This window comes from Cygnus atratus, chromosome 8 (assembly GCF_013377495.2).
Source record: "Cygnus atratus isolate AKBS03 ecotype Queensland, Australia chromosome 8, CAtr_DNAZoo_HiC_assembly, whole genome shotgun sequence".
In the NCBI taxonomy this organism is placed as follows: domain Eukaryota; kingdom Metazoa; phylum Chordata; class Aves; order Anseriformes; family Anatidae; genus Cygnus; species Cygnus atratus.
Window position 1 is genome coordinate 22119963 of NC_066369.1, and position 21513 is coordinate 22141475.

The following is a 21513-nucleotide window of genomic DNA, read 5'->3' on the forward strand; positions in this document are numbered from 1 at the left end:
CCTGTAAATACAGAACCCATTGTTTGCAACCTGCACCAGAGTGGTCATCAGCCCCGCCAGACCGAGCAGAGCAGGAGGAGGTGGTGAGAGCCATCCCAGCTCCACCCCGGGTAGTTCGGGTTTTTGTTCTGTAAGGTCCTGGAGGGGCTGTGGCATCGCTGAAGGCAGTGATGGCAGCCTGGGTTCGTGCACTGCGGGCACCGGTGGCCCCGGTTGTGTGCCCGGTGCTGTGCCGAGCTGGGCACCCACCTGGCCTGCCCACCCCCTCGTCCCCTCCGCGCTGCCTTTCAAGTGTAACTGGTGATCGATCCGCCGTGACAACGTCCTCTGAGTCACATTCTCGCCTGCAGGAGTAAAGGGCAAAGGCCAAGTTCTTAGTTTTCATAGAAAACTAATTAGACGACTCCATCGAAAATAGGTCAATAAAGCTGATCGGGGGCTGCACGGAGGGAGCCATTAAAACCCCTGTGACCTTTGCTTGGAGCAAAGCGGGCTGAGGCTGCCCGGGCTTTCCGGGAGCTGCCCGCTTCGTGCCAGCTGTGTGGCCGTATCCCTGTTCCCTGCAGCACCACGGTGCTGGGCAGGTCCCTGGGGGGTTCCTGCGCTGCTGGGTGCCCTGCTCCCAGGTGCTGGACAGGGCCGGGAGCAAAGCTGCTCTGCGCATGGGCACAGGGCTGTGTAGTAGGTAATGCGTGTGCTGGGAGCACGCGTCTCTGCTTGGCATCCTCCTGAATGTGGCTTCATCCTGGACTGTGTGCCAGGCCGCAGGGCAGGGGGCGGTGACAGACACCCGTGGGACTTGCTGGTGGCCGTCACCCTGCTGTGGGCTCAAGGCTGTGCTGGGTAGCACCAAGGCTGCGCGCGCATATCCCGATCTCCCTTCCACAGCCAAAAAGCTTGCGTTCGCACATGGCATTTGGGGTACACGGATGTGCTGGGGTGCTGCACCCCCAGGGAGGGCAGCCCCGCTGGTGGGGCATCCTGCTGCCACGCACCCACCCGGCTCAGCCCCCTCCGTCCCCGCACACACTCGCACATGCATGGGCACAGCCCGGGCTCCTTTACCCCCAAACTTTATTCATGTGGCACATTTACAGCAAGGATTGGAATAACTAGACAATGAAAATGCTGGGTTTGCATTATCGGTTGGTTTAACTGGAACACCACACACCATGCAGTCATGTACCGCCAAGTTCAGTGCCTGTATTGCCCTTCTGGCTGCCGTCACCGGCTTCGCTCCAGGCCATGCACGCACGGGCCCGGGGCTGCAGCCTCCCTGCAGGTCAGCACCCGGACGAGGGCTCCATTCAGCAGGGCCCCGGGGCTGGGTGACACTGGGGGACGCGTGCCCTCAGCCTGCCCCACAGCTGCCCCCTGACCGCCCTGGCCGGCCGGGAGCCCACCCAGCCGGAGGGGATGTGCTCGGCAAGGCTCTCAGGCAACAAGCCAGCTGCTGCTGAGCATCCGCGGGGACCCGCGAGGGGCACGGCACGGCCCGCGGCGTGCGGGGACCGTGGGCACGCGGGGGCTGAGCCTCAGCTTGGGAACCGGGGGAGGCCGGAGGGGATGGGAGGGGAGCAGGGTCGGGGACCTGGGTCAATTTGCAGCTCCCCTGCTCAGGTACCTGTGGGTCGGGGGGGGGGGCCAGCGCACGCTGGCACGTCCACCGCCGGCAATGGACGCGGTGCTGCGGCGGGCCTGGCCCTGGTGGAGCTGGAATCGGTCGGCGGGGCTGGGGCAGGGCCGGGCATCCCACCCATCCCCGCAAGAGGCACGAGCAGACGGGACGGGGACTGGATGGGACGCGATGGGATGGGGGGGAGCTCTGCGTGGGCGCTGTCACCTCCCTCCCGCCGCCCGCCCGCCCGCCCGCCGGGCCCCTGCCCCACTGAAGGGAGCCCTCCGGGGCCCCGCAGCCCGCGGTGGGGCTGCCGGGGGCTCTGCAGCGGAGAATACAGGCACTTCACCTTGAACATAAAGAGACGGATTGCGTTTGTCACATACAGGAGTCAAAGAGGGGTTAGTGTTGACTCAAAAAGAGGGGAAAAAGGCGCTCGGGGAGAGGCCGGGGCTGCTGGGGAGGGTCGGGGCCGTCTCGACACTGCTGAGCCTCTACGAGCGCAGCCCGGGCGCGGGCACGTGCCGGCGTCGCTGCAGCAGCCGTCAAGGCCTGAAAACATAAAACCAGAGAAAAGAAAGAAGAGGGGAAGGCGGGGACGGCCCATGCCGGGGGGACGCTGTGGCTACAGGGCGGGAGAGGGAGGACGGGGTGGGACATGGAGGGAGGGACGGAAATCGGGAGCCAAAGAAAAGAACAAACTACGAGTCTAAAATGTGGTGCAAGCGCCCTACGCGGCTGTCCGCTAGCATGGCATAATGTCCGGAGCAGCCCAGAGAGGGAGTCACATCAGGTCTACACAGATTTGCCTTCCCATATATACAACCTCTACTGGAGTAACAGCTGAATTGAGATTTGTGTCGGTTCCTCTGGCCTCGGTTGCCGTTTGAATGCTAGAGCCCGTCCTCCCCGCCTCGCCGGCGCCGGGCGCATGCAGCCCTGCCTGGCCTGCCCTGGGGATCAAAAGGGTTTGGAGGTCTGCTTGAAGATGAAGCCTCTATGGGCCAGTGTCTTCATGATGTTGGCGATGTTCTTACAGTCGTCTGCGGAGAGAGCACAGAGGCGCTGGGTTAGAACCGCGCTCCGGCCCAGGGCTGCCACGGGGCAGAGCTGGGACCTCGGTCGAGCCCCGAGGCCGGGTGAGGGCTGTGCCCGGAGCTGCACGGCCCCCGTGTCCCCTCCAGCCCAGCCAAGGGGACAAGCTGACCTCGACCCCCTACAGCCACTGCTCCTCAGGGCCTCCAGCCCCATCGGGGGGCTCCCCAGCGGCGTGGGGCGAGCGCAGGGCTCCCATCTCCCCGCCACCACCACTCGGTACGGCCCCGCTGCACAGGGACGGCCCCACGGCCAGGACTGGAGGCTGGCCTGGGGCAGCAGCACTGCCCAGGCCATGCCCGGGTGCCGTGTCCCCGTGTCCCCCAGCCCAGTGCTCGCTGTGGGGCGCTGCCATGGGGATGTATAGGAACAGCAGCGTTCCCACGAGCCGGATCCATGCTGGCCCCCCAGCTCTGGGCCAGCAGCTGCTTCCCTGTGATCCCAGCACCAGCCACCCAGCCTACGGATGGCCGCCCCCTTCCAGCTCCCCGTAAGGCACCAGGCCCACGAAGGAGCTGTCCCCGCAGCTCATCCGGGGCTGGGGCTGGCCGGTGACACCGCAGCTGCCTTCCACCAGCCACGCACGTTCCCCTTCCCCTCGCCCTCCTCGGACAGGGGCTGCGTGGCACCCGGCTCTCCCTGCCGCAGCACTGACGCCTGCTTCCGTGCTTCGGGGTTGTCCCCGTCCCAGCCAGGGCTGTCCCTCGGTGCCACCCCGTGCCTGCTGGCCCCAGGATGCCGTGCCGCCGGGCTGCAGGGCCACAGACGGCCCCGCTGCTGGGGGACGGCCCACGGCACGGAGGTGGCCAGAGCGAGAGGCCGCGGGGCTGCGAGGCGGGGAGGGGGCAGGCGCTCCTGGCGTTATTTACCTGGGACTAAACGCAGGCACCGTTTGCTAAAATAGAAGCCGGGCTTAAATTGATTCCTGGTGTCTATATTTCATGTTGAAAATTGGCTTGTAAATCCATGTTTTGATCTATGAGGGCCGTCTCCTTAAGAAAAAGCAAGAGTAAATGTGTAATTTCTCCCTTGACAGCACACGGCACAGAGGCGATCCTTCTTCCCGCTCCCCTCCGTTTCGGGACAGCTCCACTCGTTCCGATTACCACTCTTTCTTCCTCGCCCCACGCCTTGATGTCTCCATTTCATTACCGCGCGCCCATTTATCAAGCTGTTACCGTAAGGGTGACTTTGCCCACTTGTGTGTGGCAGCGGGGCCCGGCTGACACGGGGAGAGGGCGCCCCGGGAGGGGGCGCAGCCCGGGCCCCCCTCTCCCCGCCGCCGCTGGATGGATGTTGTGGTGGAGGGAAGGCTGCATCATTACTGATGTGTAAATGATAAAGAAGCCTCCACATCCATCTCCCAACTGTAAATCCAGGGAGTGCTTTATAATCAAGCTACAGCGATAATAATGTGAAATTAGGTCTCTCTATCAACGGGAGGAGGCCTTTTAATCACGGCTTAAAGGGTGCAAACGCTGTTTATCATAATTGAACTGTATCCGGGCTAATTGTGGCCATATTTCACTGTCTAGGAGACAGCAGGCTGCCTGCTGACAGTGCCGCGTGCCGGATTGAGGGCCCCGCGCAGACGGGCAGCGCTGCCCCGCTGCCAGGTGCCCGCGGCAGGGCCGGTGCCACCACACTGCCCTGCCCGGCCCCGCAGCCCTGCCCGGCCACCAGCGCCCGGCCGGTGGCAGATCCCGAGGTGCCCGAGGTGGCACTGACGGGGCCTGGCACACGAAGCGTGTCCCGCCCTGCGCCAGCTCCCATCGCCACTTGTCCCTGTTCAAAGCCAGCACCTCGTGGAGTCGGGGGGCTGCTCAGGGCGGTGTCGCCGTCCCACAGTCCCAGGACAAGGCTCGCTCTCGGCTCCCCCTCTGCTGCACCCCCCAGCTCCTGCCCACAGACCCCGGCCCCTCCATCTCGCGCCCAGCCAAGCGGCCCCATGCACCGCAGCTTCCCCAGGAGCTGGCTCCCAGCGGGACATCGCGGGGACATGGCCTGCCGAGAAATTGCGCCCAGGCAGGCAGCATCGCCCTCGCCACCCCAAATGACGGCACGGCCCCCTGGCAGCGGGAGCGCCCAGCTCGTCGTAAGTCATTTAGTGAGACTCATTCCAAATCAGCGCTAAGGTAAACACGCTTATTATAATTATCCATGTAAAAAAAAATCAACAACAGCAGAACAACTTTCTAATATGCAATTACAGCCATCTATTGATTTTACAATGTAATCCGCTCCGATTGATTTAATAACACAATTATAGGCTGGCTCTCGGGATATTAGAGTGGGAGATTTTCATAAACTCCAAAGCAAAAAACTAAGCGGCTTTTAAAACAACACCGTCAGATGGCTGTTTGGGGAATTATTAGCAATATGAAATCCTCTAAATCTGGCCGTTGTTACCTTGTGAAAGGAATTTCTATTACAAAAATGGCAATTGACAACCTAAGAGAGCGCAAACGGGATTGCTTTTCTGCTCTTTCAGTGCTTAATCCATTGCAAAGGTGACCACGGGGCTGGGGGCCGAGCCCGGGGCCGAGGCAGGCAGAGGACTGCGGGCAGCCCTGCTATTCCCCGGGGGACGCTGCCACAGGGGGTCCCGCAGCCACCGGTGTCACCCGCCAGCCCCGTGTCCCACCAGGTGACCATGCTCAGGGTGGCAGCAGGCTGAGCCCCGACTTTCCCCACCCCAGCACACCCCTGCTGCCCCGGCCCCAAGCACCTCGGAGGGCAGCGGGGTGCCCGCCCGTGTCCCCGAGCCGGCAGCAGGGTGACGGTGGCCCCGCGCCGCCGACACCGCTCTGCCGGAGCCGCGCGCACGCGCGCACGGCCGCGCGCCCCTGCTCTCCCTCGCGCTCGCTCCCTCAATGTATTCCCGACTTTATGGGCACATTTTTCTTGTCAAGCTGACAGGGTTGCTAAGTGGATTTCTCCCTGATATGCGGACGGATTATCACATTACTCCAATGTCCTACACAAACATATTACTTTATATTCAATAGCCCTAATGAATATAAACTGCTTTTTCTTTTTTGGGGTGGGGGGTAATCTATAGATTTTTAATGAGGGCACTATTAACTCCCTCCTCTTTAAAACAGACTTAGGTGCAGCCTCTGAGTAGAAAATCAATGGTGTTATTGTAGGAATATTGTATATTGATATTGTAATAATAAGATGCAATTGATTTAGGGGTGTTGCGCGGTGTGTGTGAAAGGGGTCAGCGTGGGGTTATGCTGCCTTCTGCAAACGGAGCAGCGGCTCCGCTGCGCCTCCCTGCCCCTCGCCGTGTCGTGTCGCTTCGGAGCATCACCTGTGTCCCCATGTGGGTCCCTCCGAGGTCCCGGGACGATGGGGCCAAGCCTGCCCCGATGGCTCCTCACCACCTGCGTACCCACGTCCCGGCCCTCTCCGCATCTTTGCCGAGCTCTCTGCCACAGGGACAGCCAGGCAGAGCGAGCTCACGCCGGGGCCTTTTAATTAGGGCTGGAGTTTGCCAGCGTTCAGCACCGCTGCCTGTCCTTGTCCTTGTGCCGGCACAGCGACACGCGCTCCCGCTGCGCTCCTCGGCAGGGCTGGAGGCAGAAGCCCGTGCCGCTTGCAGCACTGCCGGCACGGCACCTCCTGCCCCCGGCTGGGGCACAGCAACACTGCCGCGAGCCCAGGAGGAGACAGAGGATTTCGGCAGCAAGAGGACATCCCACAGCCCCACGGGCTTGGCAGGATGCGGCCGTGGCACACGAAGGAGCTGGAGCGAGGCTCGTGCAGCAGGTGCAGCGATGCCCCCCGCGCCCTCCCCAGCCCCAGGCAGCAGGAGGGAAGGAAGGGGCTCCCACCTCTCCCGGCTCGGCCACCAGACCGCCCGGGTGCCACCACCCCAGGGACCAGCGGGGACAAGCAGGCGGAGCAAGGAACCAGCTTTTCCATCCCGGTGGGGCCCACGGCCGCCCCAAGGGGCTGCGGGAGCAGAGAGCCCCCCTGACCGTGCTCATTTGAGGCCAGCCCCGGCGCACCTGTGCTGCGGCTGGGAAGACGGATCGCCCCCCGGCCCGAGCAGAGCAGGTCCATATTTAAACTGTCCCCATGCTTTATGGTCTGTACAAGAACTGATGCTCAGGCGACCAGGGGCCATTTGTCAATGTTCTAATGGCAGATTACTGTTAATGAATAATATCACCGCTCCCTTCCTAGAACGGCTCCCTGCCAGCGGAAGCAGGGACGCCCGGCCACAGCCTCCCTGCGCCTCCCCCCCTCACCAAGGGGACAGCCAGCAGCCTCGTGACCTGTGGGAGCCCTGCTGTCCCCACGCTGCTGCTGGTGTTCCCGGCAATCCCGAAGGGGAGTGCTGGGTCATGTCCCCACCGTGCCCTGGCCGGCTGTGCTGCTCACCCTGGGTGGGCACGTCCCAGGAGGGGACAGAGCCATCGGCTTGCCTCGTGTGTGCCGGGGCAGGGAGGGAGCTGTGTCCAGCCTTCACCCGTCCCCACCACGGCACGTCACATCCAGGCCGTGCCTCGGCTCAAAAGCAGCCCCAGGACAGCCCCGCTGCGGGGGTGACGCTGAGAAGCAAGAGGGGTTTTGGCCTTCCTGTGCTCCCACGGCACCCCCGGGGGACACCGACATTTGTCCCCCACTCAAGCTGTGGCAGGAGGCTGTGGCTGTGCACAGGCAATGTCAGTCCCCCCCCCCCCGCAAAGGGACCAGACACCCCCACGGCCACACCAGCTTTGGGGACAAGAGGGCCACAGGTCCCCACCCCACCGTCGGGGTGGCCCCGGTGGTAAACGTCACGGCCCGGCTCTGGGGAGCTGGTGCTGGGCAAGGGTGGGACGGGGCCGGGGACACCTGGCTGCAGCAGTGACAAGGACACGTCAGGGAGCCACGGGGAGGTCAGGGCCGGTCCTGAGGCTCCCAAATGAATGGCCTCATAACCCTGCGCGGTGCGAGGGGCTCTGCGCGCCCCGGACAGCCGGCAGGTATATTAGGTGGAGCTGACAGCGGCGCTCGGAATATTAAGAATAACTTACCTCATTATCTGCAATTACGTTACTGCCACACACCTCATTTCTTCACGAAGAAAAGGAAATTAGTTTTATATTGACTTCATCCCGGTGCCTCCCCTGACTGCCCCGCCAGAGAGCCGGCAAGCGCTCTGCGGCGGACCTGGAGCCGAGTCTTGCTCTCGCACTCAGTTTGTCCCCTACCTGTTGCTGCTCCCCGTGCCGGGGGGACGGGATGCTCTTCCCAGGCCCTGCACACAGGGCTCAGGCAGGGGAGCTGCTGTGCTTGGGACCCCGAAATCCTGCCGGAGCCCCCGGGACACTGACGTGGCCCCGCGAGCGTCCCCGGGCAGACAAAGCGAGCGGCGCCGGCGCCCCAGCCGGGAGGGAAGGGGAGCAGCACGCTCAGCAACACAGGGAAAAAGCCAATTTCATCTTTATTAGGAGGAGATTTCTCTTTCAGTAATAAGCACACTTCAAATAATTAGCGTGTTTTACGTAATAATGAAATTATGGAAATGCAGGCCACTTATTCAAACAAGTCGCCATTACCATATTTTTAAATATTAGACTTAATTAGAGTTTATCACTTCGGAGAAGTACAAGGAGTGGAGATTTTTTTTCCTTTACAAAAAAAAAAATCCTCATAAAGTGTTTATTAAGAGCGGGTAAGAAGGGGATAATGATCTGTTTGGAAATTAAGGCAATCAAACATTTAATGCTCTGCACTCCTGTAGGCAAAAGCATTCAAATGAGTCAATTATACATCCATTATCCAGGCACGATTAAACAAGGCAGGACGGGGAATTTGTCCTCCCCATCACGCCATTGTCGCGAGGACTTATGTCCACTTCCAGGCAGCTAATAAAGCACCGAACTTGGGGCAGAGCGCGAGGGACGGAGCGAGGAAAGGGACCGAGAAGGGGAGGGAAGGCGGCGAGGAAGCGGGTCGGTGGGAGCGCGAAGGGGACGGGGGGGAGCCGCGCGATGGCGGGGCCGTGTCTGCGCCGCAGCCCGTCATAAATCAAAGTAATTAAGTTAACATGAAAATCAACTTCACCATCCCGTTAAATTACGGCATTTGCATATTCGGGCTCAAATGAAGGAGGCGGCGGGCGAGGGGGGAAGTGGGGGAGGTCGGAGGAGGAAGACGGGGGGGGACCGCACACCAAAAAGGGCCCCATTTATTACGGTGAATAACTAATTTCAGAATTTATAGCACTGGATTTTCGTTCCCGTGCCATTTATATTACAGAAGGAAATTAAGGGGCGGGCAGGAGGCTGGCTGGACATCTTTCTGCGTTATTGCTTGTCTGCCATTTGCAAATCATTATTAATTGTGGCCTGTGTCGCTGGTGCAGCAGGGCAGGGTGCCTGGACAGCCGGAGCAGACACACATATCTCTTCATCAGGACCCCAGCCGCTAGCCCTGGAGAGCCAATTACCCCTCCCTGATTGGTATCAGATAAGGAGGGAATTTTTACAAATTAGGGAATAAATAGAATTTCCACACGTGGAGCAGGGAGGGCTTGAGAGGCAGTAATGAAAAACGATACATCACCATCAGCCAGACAACCCTATTCATACGCCGATGCATTACGCTCACTACTCATAATCCCGCCGAGTGACAGACAGCCCGACGGGGTGGCCGCATCCAGCCCGGCGCTGGGGCCGGGGCACTGGGCTCGGCCCCGGGCTTGGTGGCCGTGTTTCCAGCCCCGTGTCCCCCCCACGCCACCGCTGTCCCCGCTGCTGCAGGATGCGCTCTCGCCCATCGCTGCTCCGCTGCACACCCTCCGGCTGACCCCGCAGCCGTGCCCCGGGGCCAGCAGCACCAGGGCGGCCCCGGCTGGATGTGTCCCCAGCACAGCGGGAGCCCGAACCCCGGTCATACACTTTCAGGCCCCATGTCACTCCCTGCAGCAGTGCTGGACCCCATATAACCGGGACCTGCAGAGGACGCCCTGGTACATCCGTCACCCCGCGATGCGACGGAGCCCGGTGCCCCAGGGACACGGCCTGGCTACCAGGACCCTGGCACGTGGCCGGCCTCGGGAAGAGCAAATCCTACAAGTGCAGGACTCTCACCAATGCTCGGGGCGCCCGGCCCGCGCCGTGTTCCCCATTGCCGGAGCCGAGCTGGTAATTAGCTCTCCCTTATGACAAGCACGTCACCAAACAAAATGCTCGGCAGGAGATCAATCTCGCCTGTAAGTCACGCAGCCTTTAATTTATTCAGCATACAATGTCGCTCCACCACTGGCTTCCTGTAATTTATACCGTACACTGTCGTGTATTATTTAACTCGTCCCAGTATTTTACAGCTTGCCTCAAAGTCGCTCTGCAGAAGAAAGTCACGGCTGGGGCACCGGAGAGGTGCAGCGAGGGTGAGGTGGGCTCCCTTGCTCCGGGGCTGGGCTGCGGACATGGCCTGGCCTGGCCTGGGGACAAGGTGACAGTGCCGAGTTCCCGAAGTTGGTGGCTCCAGAGCCACTCGTTGGTATCAGAGCCAGAGAAAATCCAGGGGATTTTCTCAAGCAATAACAGATCTGGGCAGGTAGCCCTGCCTCCGGGTGGGGTTGTGTCCTCACGGACCCATTCCCTGTGCACGCCCAGAGCAGGGCATGAGGACGGAGGTGCGGGGATGGCTCTTCCCGCAGGACACAGGGGCAGTGAGGAGGTGGCAGCCCAGGGCAGCGCTGGGACCCCGCTGCCAGCTCGTCCCGGCTGCTCCCACAGCTCACCTGGAGCTGGTCTTCGGCCGCGCAGCCGAACGGAAGCAGTCGGTGATATAGAGCTGGATATTCTCCGCAGGGAAGGGTAAAACCTCTGTTCGGTGTAAAGTTGCCGTATCTAAGCACTTATGATCGGGATATTTATGGCTAGTTTATTCCAGGCAGCGGCAGTTATCCACAGATAAAGGCAACGGGGCTCCCTGGTGCCTTCTCTCCGTGCGCCGAAGGCAAAGCCCAGCTGGAGCCGGGTGCCCACGGAGCACAACTCGCCCCATAGGGGCTGGGTGCATGGGTGCTCCGCGGGAGCTGTGGGGCCAGGGGTGGGAGATGCCCCCGATGTGTCCCTGCCCCTGGCTGCTGCTGTCCTTGTCACTCGTACCTGTCCTGCACCACTGCCACCGGCCCCTCTGCCGTTAGCTCCGCTCCGTGTCCGGCTGCTGGCACCCGGTGCCACCGCCGGGACTGGGGCCCTAATTAGGGAGAAATTTCAAGGGAGAAATGAGCGAGTTGATAAAGCTGAGCCTCTCCTGCCTGTGAGTGACACGAGATGTCAGAGAAAGGAAATAAAAGGCGAGGATGCAATTCCAGTGCTGCCGAGACTGTGTGGTGAGTCCTAATGGAAAGTTCTGCTCTTTAAAGCTCGGTCAGATGGCCTAGTTATTGCTTTAAAAGGGCCCAGAATCAAACCCAGCGCCGCACTCGAATCCTTCAAATAAAGCGAGCTGTGTTTCTGCAGGTCCGGCGAGGCAGAGGCATGCGATTACACAGAGAAGGGCAGGTCTCTTTATCTTGGAGGGAGACCTACCTATTTTTAAACATTAGCTCCAAATCACCAGCTCACCTCTTTGTCTCTCGCAAACCCTCTCTCGCCTTCTGGAGGAGAGATCAAACGCCAGCCCTGCTGCCATTGTTTCTCTCCCAGCGAGATGGATGCGGGACTGTAATCTTCCCACAAAGCCGCACGCTTCAAAGGCATCAAAAGTGCTTATTAAAAGTCCTAGGAAACTAATTTAATAACATCCCAAAGGGCTGGGAGAATCGGCGCCGGCAGCTCCAAACCCAGCCTGGCGAGGGAGAGGGGCCCCGCCGGACACGGCTCTGGCTGCGGCCGCTGCGCCCGGACCTCGCGTTACGGCGATGGATGTGTGAGACCCGCAGGGATGGGACAGCACACGTGTCCTCCAGGGGCTGCCCCAAACCCGCATCGTGGCACGAGGGACGTGGCCGTGCTCCCCTGGGTGTCCCACAGCCGGTCAGTGCTCCCCGCCGGCCGGGTGACACGCGGGACCCCGGGGCTCCGTCCGGACGCGATGCCCCGTATGAGGCTCCCGCAGAAAGGGGCAGGGGATGGAAATTAACGCTCCAGCCTTCGTCTCACCCTGCCCATTAGCGGGGCTGTTTTACTCCGGATCATTAAATATGTATATCTTATTACACGCCTTGTTACAGTATTGAGCTCTATTGACTGATAATAAATTCCAAGCATCATCCTGGTCATAAATTTATCTGGAGATGATGAAGACTCAATAATCTAGTCATGCAGATAATATGATAGGGCCTTAAAAAAGATCATTACATTATATGTCAAAATTAAAAGTGAAATACACTTTATTAACAGTGTTTCCACACTCGGGGCCATTACTTGTTATATCCCCTCCTGCCCTCCCAGCCTCCCACCCTCCGCTGCCCCTCGGGAAGCACGGCAGCTCCTACTGGGATGAGCCCGGTGCGGGGCCTGGGGCCGGCCGTGGCACTGACGGCACACGGGGACCTTGCAGCTCGCCCAGGGACGCAGTGCTCCCGGTCTGGGAATGGCCTCTGGGGATCTCCGAGTTCAACACAAGCTCCTGTGCCCGGTGCCGCTTGGCCGCTTGCACGCACGCCCCGGCCGTGGCAATCCCGGCGTTCCCAGGAGGAAAGGTGGCCTTGTCCCCAAAGCTCCGGGAGGAAAAAGCGAGCCCCACAGCCCCCCACTCGGGTTACCCCAGCAGCTCCCACCAGCAGCACGTCTCTCCCCGGGCCTCCTGCAAGCCGCAGGGCCTGGGAAGGGGCAGGGCCAGCTGGGGAGCAAAAAGGGGATGTGGTGATGGCCAAATCCCTCTCCCTGCCCAGCCCCAAGCTGCACACAGGACGTGTAGCGTGCAGCACGGTGCTCGGTCCCCCCGCGAGAGGAGGGCCAGGGGTTGCCAGCAGGCTCCTGGTACCCTGGTGGGACAGCAGAGAGAGCAGTCCCGCGGTGTCGCCAAGCCACCACGGTGCCAGGGCCGGGCGTCTCCCGTCCCCTCTCCCCATGAAGCCGTGCTCAGCCCCTCTTCCCGTCCCTCGGAAGCCATTCCTCCGGCTCACCACGAAGGTCACGGCCATTTCAACTCCTCTGATCAGGGCCGGTGGCTCGCGCCCCTCCTGCGCCGCGGGGCCGGCCTCCGCGCGCTCCAGCCCGGAGATCGATGGCACGCCTCAGGTTTGAAGTGGCTCCAAGGGCTCTGGCGCTGAGCCCGGCCCTCCGCCCAGCACCCCCGGCCCCCCCCCAGCTCCCTCTCCAGACAAACAAGGTGACGAGCACCGGGGGCACGCGGATCGATGCCGCGACACAGATCAGCTGCCGGGAAAACCAATCGCGGATCAGATTGAAACCGACTTCTCCGTGTATCTGCCCGGCTCTCGCTACAATAGATTGGCTGGAGAAATCCGATGGAGAGAGGAGACAAAGGGGGAGGAGATGGGGAGAGGAGGAAAGGGCTGATAATGCTCCCTGCCGCGGCCGCTCTAATCTGTGACAGCCCGAGGATTTGCTGAAAACCATTATCACATTTCTCTCCCTTCTCTTGTCCCTGATAAAGCCCCGGCTAATCTGTTTGTTGCAGGTATTGAACAAACGCGTTTAGCGAAACGAGGGGTGTGTGCGCGCCTCTCCGCGTGCCCAGGGAAGATTTTCCCTGCATCTCTCCGCGAGGCGAGAGTGGGGAGCAGGCACCGGGCTCCTGCCACGGGCGGACGTGCTGTGCCCGGCACGGCGGCAACGTCTGCGCCGAGCGCCCTTCGCTAGCTACGGGCAGCCTTTCTAGGCACCACGTTTCAGCATCGAGCCACGTTTTATCCCCCATGCTCTTACTCAACGTAACTCCTCCGGCTAGCACGCGGCGGGGCCGGCACCGCAACGCCTGCGGCACATCCCAGCCCGGGCAGCCGCTCGCTCACCTGCGTGCCCACGGGGACCCAGGGGACGAGGGACCTGCCCTGGAGCACCCCGTCTCCTGCCGCCCGTCCCGGCACTGACCTCAGCCCCCCCTTTATGCAGGATGCTGTCTCTCTGGGGAGGAGAGGTAATTCAGCCGCTGTGAAAACCCAGAGCCAGGGCTCCCGCAGCCGCCTGTTACAAACAGTCCTAGTGGAACATTAATTATAGTAATTTAGCCGTGGAACACTAACTGCAGCCAGTGCAATAGCATTCAGTACATTAGTGGCTATAACCCACTCCTTAAAAAAGACATTTGGCTACTGACAGCTGATAAAATGAGTTGTGAAGCATAACCAAAGTGGGGGGAGGGGGGTGGGAAGCGCGCTGGGAACAACCCGCGCGGCAGTGCGACGGCAGGATGGGGACGGCACCCGTCGGGGCTGGGCTGCAGCGAGCTGGAGGTCCGGGCACCCGGCGAGAAGGCGGCGAGGAACGACGTGCAGGGAACGGTGTGCTGGGGAGCTGGAGTGAGGCTGATCCCTGCTGCTGGTGCGGGGCTGCTGGGGGAGAAGGGCAGCACCCGTCACCCTCGGGACCCTCGGGTTTGCTGCACCGCGGGCCAGCGCAGCACCCCGATGAGCCTGGCGCTGCCTCCATCCCTGCTGTAGGGCTGCCTGGTGCCGGGATGTGCCCGTTGGGGCAGCGCAGGATGGGGACGTGCCCGTCGGAGCAGCGCAGGATGGGGATGTGCCCGTGGGGCCGCGTGGGGCCGGCAGCCCACCCGTGCCACACGCAGGGCTCGGCACGGCGGGGCCGCGTCTCGGCAGTATGTCAAACAGAAGGACATTGCCTTCTATCTCTCAGCCGCCGCCCCGGGGCACAATCCACCTCCATTCAATCTTTACTCCACTACACATGTTTCCTTTCCAGCCTCGGATTATTTTTTATCATCAAATTACCGCGGCGATAAGATGGAGTAGATGTGATAGCGAGCAGAGCTCCCGACCTCCCCTCTCCCCCCAGGCCCTCCACGCCTCCCCCCGGCCCTCCCCAGCCTCCTGGCTCCGCACAGGCAGGGGGTTATTCAAATGTCAGGGGGCTCGGAGACCCCCGGCGGGTGGATTTGTTGGCTGAGACCAAACCGCAGCTGACAGCGAGCGCCTGGGTGCGCGCCGGCTCCGCCGGGAAGCTTGCAGGGTGCCTGGCTGCTGTGCCACCGCAGACCCGCACCCGGTGCCTCAGCCCAGGTGACACCGGTGAGGTGGCGGGGGACACGAGGACACGGGCAGGGGGCCCTGGCACAGAGGCGGCCGGGAAGAGCGTGGCTGTGCTGCTAGAGCCCGAGCAGCGCCGCGAGGCCCTGCCGAGCCGGCGTGATGAATCCTCCCCTGCTCCTTGTTTACTCCAGTCCTCAACAAATGAGTCCCTTCCCGGCCGGGGATAGCTCATCCGGAGGAATGCTCTTTCAGGCCTCTCCCTCTAATCCCTATTAATTTAAATAATGCTCGGCCACTCTTCTCAAACTATTTATTATTTATCAGGTTTGTTTATTTGTAGCTAACAGGTAGCGCTCAGCATGCGTCCCCGGCGCGGGGACAGGGGCCGTTCATCACGCCGGCTCCCCCGCCATCCACCATCCGTCAATTACTCCTGCTTCCTTTAATTAGTAATGAGGACTAATATCTCTGCCTGGGATGGTGGCTGGAGCGGAACTTCCCTCCGGTGGCATCGGAGCAGCACAGGGGAGGGAATGAAAAATAAATACCTGAGCCAGCGCTGCCGCTGCAAGAGGAGGGGGTGCCCAGCACGCAGGGGGGAGAGTCCTGAATCCCCCTGGGGGGCTCAGTCCCTGGTAGCTCTGCGTGATTCCCTGCACAGCAGAGGATTTGGAGTGGACACGAAGGTCCCTGCCCACGGGTTCCCCTTCCTGCACGGCACGGCCAGCCCGAATCACGGCCGATCCCTGGTCTCGGCGCGGGGAAGCCTGAGTTAAATGCCCATTAGAGGCTCCAGCCTCGCCTCGCGGACCTGGGGAGCTCTGTATCAGAGCGTGCCATCCAGGGCCGCCTAATAGCGAAGGCAGCGCGTGATATAAATGGAGCCCCTTTGATTTATTGACTGGGAGAAGTTTTTACACGATAGCCCATTAAGACGGACGGCTCTGTTTACAGCCAGGCCATCTAGCTATAGGGACCCTGAACTGGCTGGTGTGTTTTGCTATTGCTCTTCAGGCAGACATCTCATTAAGGGGAACAGCATATGGAGCTCCCTGGATCTATACTTCACGAGTCCTGAGGGAGGCTTTTACCATTTTTAATAAGCGGGCAAGGTTAGCAAACCTGCGATGCGGTGACCTCCCCTACCCGTGCCATGGATCTGGGAGAAACACCGAGAGCTGGACTCACCGCGTGCGCTCGGGACTCCATCAATCACCTCCCCACTGCCGGCCAGGAAAACCAGGGGGCGTTTGGTAACCCAAAATACGGTGGCAGAGGTTGCAGAGCCGGGTCTTGTGTGCCGTGCCCCATCCCACCCCGGCTGGATGCGTCCCGGGCAGCGCGTGGGGGGCTTGGCCGGCAAAGGTGCTTTAAGGAGAGAGCTGCAGTGCAGGAAAGAAACCCCAGCTGGCTGTCGAGGGGGGATTATTCTGTATTCGGTAACACAGCGGTTCGGGAGAAAAGCAATCTCTGGCACAGACCTTCAGTGCTTCTCCGAGCTGATAAAGCCCGTGGGAGAGCCGGCTCTGCGGGGGCTGCCGGGGCTGGGGCCGGGCACGTGGGGCGAGCTGCTGAGGGCAGCGGTGGCCACTGCTGCGGGGGGACATCCAGTGAGCTTTCTGAAGCCCAAAGGCTCGTGCAAGGTTTGGGTGCCCTGCTTGGGGCACCATTTACACACCCAGACACAGCAGCACGGACAGACGGCCTCAAGGCAGCGGTAACGCATCCTCCCGTGCAGAGCTCCCACCATCTCCTCCTACCCCTGGAAAAACCTGACGTAAATTCAGGAGCCTGAAAATGCGATTGTTTCCTTTAGAAAAATCTGCCTGGGTCTGGGTAGGGAAGAGGAAAGGGAGAGGAGGACAAACGGGCAGACGCTGGCGTATTTGGGGCTCTTTCCAGCAATTCTCTCACAAACAGTCTGAGCATCTTTGAAATGAAATTTTGTAGGCGATTAGCTCACAATGTGAACCTAATTGCTTTTGGTATTTAAAAAAAACCATTAAATTAAATGGCTGAGATATTGAGGCTTAAGCAATGGCTGCTTCCCATGCACAGTAACTACCAGCCTCATTACTGGGCCGCCAATTCCAGCGGCGCAAGGCGCAGACCCGTGCGACGTGACCGCTGCGGCTCCCCTGCTCCCTCCCAGCTCCCAGCCCTCAGGAGCGGATCCAGCCCTGAGACCCACGGCCTGCCTCTGCCAGAGACCCCAAAAAGTGAGCTGGACGTCGCTAAAAAGGCACCTTGCAGTCGCAACGAACCCCGGGAACAAGATATAAATGGGATGTGATGTGTTCGGCGAGGCTCAGCTTTGGTCATCGTGGGAGGAGGCAGCCCCAGCTCGGAGAGCCACGGGTGCACAGCGCTGAGCATTACGTGACCCAGCACCGGCTCGCTTGGTACCTGGTTTCTGCAGGGACAGCCCCGATCTGTCACCCAGCACCTCCTTCCTGCAGCACTGCGCTCAGGAGCTCCCCTCCACTACAGATCTGGCCCCGGGAGCGCTGCCCCGCTCCGCATGTAGCGCTGTGACACAACGTTGTGGCACACAGCAGTGCCTTCACCTGACTTTACTTGTTTGTTTAAATTATTTACACTCCTCAGATGCAAGATTGCTCTCCAAAAGGAGCATCCTTTTGGCTGCTGCGGCTTTAAAATGACTTGCATCCATCACTCAATCGCTTTCAGGTCAAACACGCGCTCCTGACTTAATGACCACATTTCCGCAGCAACAAATCTGTCACCGCTGTTTGTTTAAAGCCAACAATCTGTGGGAGCACTGTGTGCAAGGATTGAATTAACTCGGCATCTGAACGACTGCGGCGCCGGATCAGTCAAATTGCACCTTTCCTAAGACCTTCCCGCAATGTTAATTAACGTTCCTTGGGCGATGGGCACCCCGCCGCACCGCGGGGGGCTGCCGGGGAGAGCAGAGCTCCCCGCAGGCACATGGGGTGCACGAACCGGGTCCTGGCTGCCCCGGTCCCCCCCAGCACGTGTGTGCGTGGTGGGGAAGTGGGGGGCCGGCTCCCCCCTTGTTCCGACACGACCTGCCCTGGTATTCCCAAAGCTCAGAGATGACCGAGATGTTCCACGTTGGATGCTTGACTCACGGTGATTTTTTTTCCCAGGAAATTCCAGCCCGAACTGTTAACGCGTTGCCACGAACAAGAACGAAAAATATGTTGCTATTTCCCTCAAATTCCAGCTACGTGTTGCTTGGAGGTTTTGTTTTGTGTGTGAGCGCCCAGCTGCTTTGGAACAAAGCCTTGAAATTCTGTCGGAAGGGTGATTTTGGGGCTGGAGAGTGTTTGGGATGAATTTCCCACCAGAATCTCGCCAGCTACGGGCAACGCAGACCCAGCCCGCAGCCCTGAGTGGCTGCACGTGCACTGACGCCCGGCCCCACGGCCCCAGCAGCTGCAGCCCCGCTGGCACCCGCTCCCGGCACCTGCACGGGGAGCAGGGACCCGGCCCTCGGGGTGCTCGATGACTTCCCCAGGAAGCGCGAGGGAGGAAAGCGCTGCATTGAAACACCGCAGGGCCGAGAGCCGGAGTCGGGAGGCAGGAGAAGCCGGAGGAAACCGTGACAGGGAGTTAGCGGGGCTGCTGCTGGAGCTGAGAAGGTACCAGAGGAATGGGGGAAGGGACCAGGACAAGGAAACGAGGACAAAGAGCTGGGACGCAGCTGGGGAGGGAGGCTGAGCCTGGCAAGGTGTGCAGAGAAGGAAGGAGGGAGCGGGGTTCATCCAACCCCAAAATGCCCAGCTCTGCTGCTGCCACCCACAGCCTCCAGCCCTTGCCCACGTGGCAGCAAGGTCCTTGGTGTGGTCCCACGTGTCCCTGGGCCAGCCGCAGCAATCACAGCCCCGCAGAGAAGCAGGCTGAGGTGGGGGGTCCCAACCTGGGGAGCTGCAGCCCTCCCCAGCCTCACCCCAGCGCGCTGCAGTTAACCGGGGCACGGCTCTAATCTCTACCTGCCATTGATTTCAATTCAGCTCCAATTTTCTTCTTTGACCTTCTCTCCTCCAGACCCTGCTCGCAAACAGAGAACAAATCCTCAAACATCCCCTTCATTCTGCCCTGAAAAATTCCAGCATGCCCCTGTCAGAGGCTGGGGATGGTGATGACCAAAGCCTGTTTGAGTACCTGCTCGTGCCCGGGGACGAAGGCACCGCTGCTTGCACAGGCGCCCTCCCCACGTGCACCCACCTTGGCTCTGGCACGGGGAGGGAAGCGGTGATGCTCTGACAGCACCCGAACCTCACGCTCCTCTCCTTTCACATCAACGCGCTGCCACGATGGGCTGGAAACAGGCTGAGATGTTACCAGCTCCTCAGACTGCTTCCTGCCAGCCCCGCGGTGACAACGGGGGTGACAGTCTCAGCCCCAAAGGCAAGCCGAGGGAGATGAGCTAGGGGAAGATCTCTCCTTCTCTGTGTCCCCGGGGCCACGGATGGGGCACGGACACTGGGAGCACCCAGCCCCCTGGTGCCCCCCTCTGTGCCGTGATCTGGAAGGGGAGCAGCCATTCGGAAGCAGTTAGGATCAGGCTGCGACGTGCTGGCACAAACAAGCTGCAAAAGTGCCTGCGAGATGTCCCCCAGCCAGAGACTGTCAGCACCACGGGCAATGGGGGGAGAGATGCTGGGGGGCACGGGATTGGCAAGGCACAATCCCTCAATGCTCATCCCTTCCTGGCACCCCAAAAAGGGGGGAGGAATGTCAGCCAAGGCGCTTTTCTCCAGAAAGCCTGGATGGCAGCATTTCAGCCCTCACGGGGCCCTTCTTTTCCTGGCAGCAATTCACTATGTAAAGAGGCTGGATATTTATAATTATGCTCAAAGTGGCCACTTTGAAAATCTATATGTCTCTAGGCTCCCTGTACATCATAATGTCAAGCCTGTGAATGGAGGCATCCATCAGAGGCCTCACATCACAGACCTCGGAGCTGTGATAAACACTCGGGAAATGCTCGCTGCAGCCCGGGTCCCGCTGCTGCCTTCTGGGGAGCGGACGTGAGCTTTGCAGGGTGCCCCCATGGGGACTCCTCCAGGAGGGACAACGCCGGGTGCTCGTGAGACACTGATCAGAAATAGGGATGGGATCCTCCGGCCACAGCCTCCCTTCCCTGCTGACCCTCGCCTGTCCCTGGGAAAGGTTTTCCCTAGGTGGGACCCAGTGGAGCCAGCATCCCATCTCCATGCCCCAGTGCTGGGGAGGGTGTGAGCTACGGGGGCAGGATGCCCCCCTCGACCATCAGATCTTCTCTTGGCCTTCAGATCCTCCCCTGGCCTCTGCAAATCCAGGATCTCTTCAGCTTTACTGAGAAAAACGAGCTCAGCGCTGCAGAAGTGGGGCTGAGGCTGTTAAAAGCAGGGAAACCGAGGCAGGGAGCTGTGGGCTCTTCTCCAGGGTGGCAAACAGCAGAGCCGACCCCAAAGGCGTGACCCAGCCCCTGTCAATGTATTTGGGCTCCCAGGCTGGGGACACAAAGGGCTGTTTGTGTCACCCCCCTGTGATGCCCACAGGAGGACGGGATCGCTGCTCCCTGCCGGCAGCACAGAGTGAAGACGCGCAGGCTTCCCTAACGCTTCACCCGGGCTGTTCTTAAAAATTTATTACTCTGTTGCAACATGAAAAATAAGACAGAGAAGTAATCATTAGTATAACTATAACTCCCCGTGCAATAGTCCCACTTGTAAATTGAGATTTATGATTGCAGCTGCCGATATTTTAGAGGCCGGTGCAGGCGGCGGTGGCAGTAGAGCCCAGCTCCGTGCTGCCCCGCCGCAGTTACAGTTTATCACAATCTGCAGAGATTATTGCAATGAATAATACACAACAGGCTGGCAGTGAAGAACTATTCCCGATCAAACGCTTCTGTAAACAACTGAATAAATAATATTGTTCAGCCTCTCTTTAGAGCCCTCGGAGGCCCAGGGAAATCTCTCATTACTCAGCAGGAGAGGCAGCGGGGGTCTCGGAGGGGCCACAGCAGAGGGACACGGCGACTCTGGGCAGGTGCTGGACATCCCGGGACTGGCACATTCAGCTCAGACAGCTCACCGTGACATTTTGCGGCAGGAAGGGAGGCTGAGACACGGGAGACTTGCTCAGGGTCCTGCTGCTGCCTCAGTGTGCAGGGCTGTCACTGCTAGGGACAGTCACCGTGCTTGGACAGACAGCTGCCAGCCCAGGAATTAACAGCCAGGCAGGTATTGCTGTCCTCGCTCTGCTCAGCAAGATGTCTGGTGGCTCCTGATGCAACTGGGAGCCCGCAGGTGAGATAGCAGCAGGTACACAGCAGTTCCCGGCTGGACGCAGGGCATTTGGTGGTGCTGGTGCTGCAATGGGAGCAGGGCCCCGCGCGCTCCCGTAAATGTCAGTAAGTAATGCAACACGATCGGGGGGGTGCCAGCAGCTGCCGAAAGGGCACTTCTTCCACGGCTTGAAAGGATAAAGTTCAGCTCTGCAACCTTGAGTTCCCCCAGCTGTGGAAAGCCCCGACTGTGCCCTGCCGGCACCGCGCGTGGCTGGGGCCCTGCAAGCCGGGCACGCTGCTCCTGGGGTGCTGGGTCTGCAGAGACCCCTGCCTGGAGGATGCGCAGGGGGGCTCAGCCCCTTGCCTGCCAACCATCATGCAGAGATGCTCTCTTTGCTA

General features: G+C 60.5%; 1 protein-coding gene across 2 annotated transcripts in view; it reads right to left on the reverse strand.

Annotated features, from left to right (window-relative positions):
* Window positions 1-1058: 1058 nt before the first annotated feature.
* ERI3 (ERI1 exoribonuclease family member 3) overlaps window positions 1059-21513 on the reverse strand; it is a 118304-nt gene continuing 97849 nt past the window's right edge. The window contains exon 8 of one of the 2 annotated variants that reach the window (XM_035537904.2): window positions 1059-2661. In XM_035537904.2, the coding sequence (XP_035393797.1) occupies window positions 2579-2661 (83 nt within the window). In that variant the 3' untranslated portion in view covers window positions 1059-2578. The remainder of the gene's footprint in view (window positions 2662-21513) is intronic. The other variant, XM_050712332.1, reaches the window with a different exon arrangement.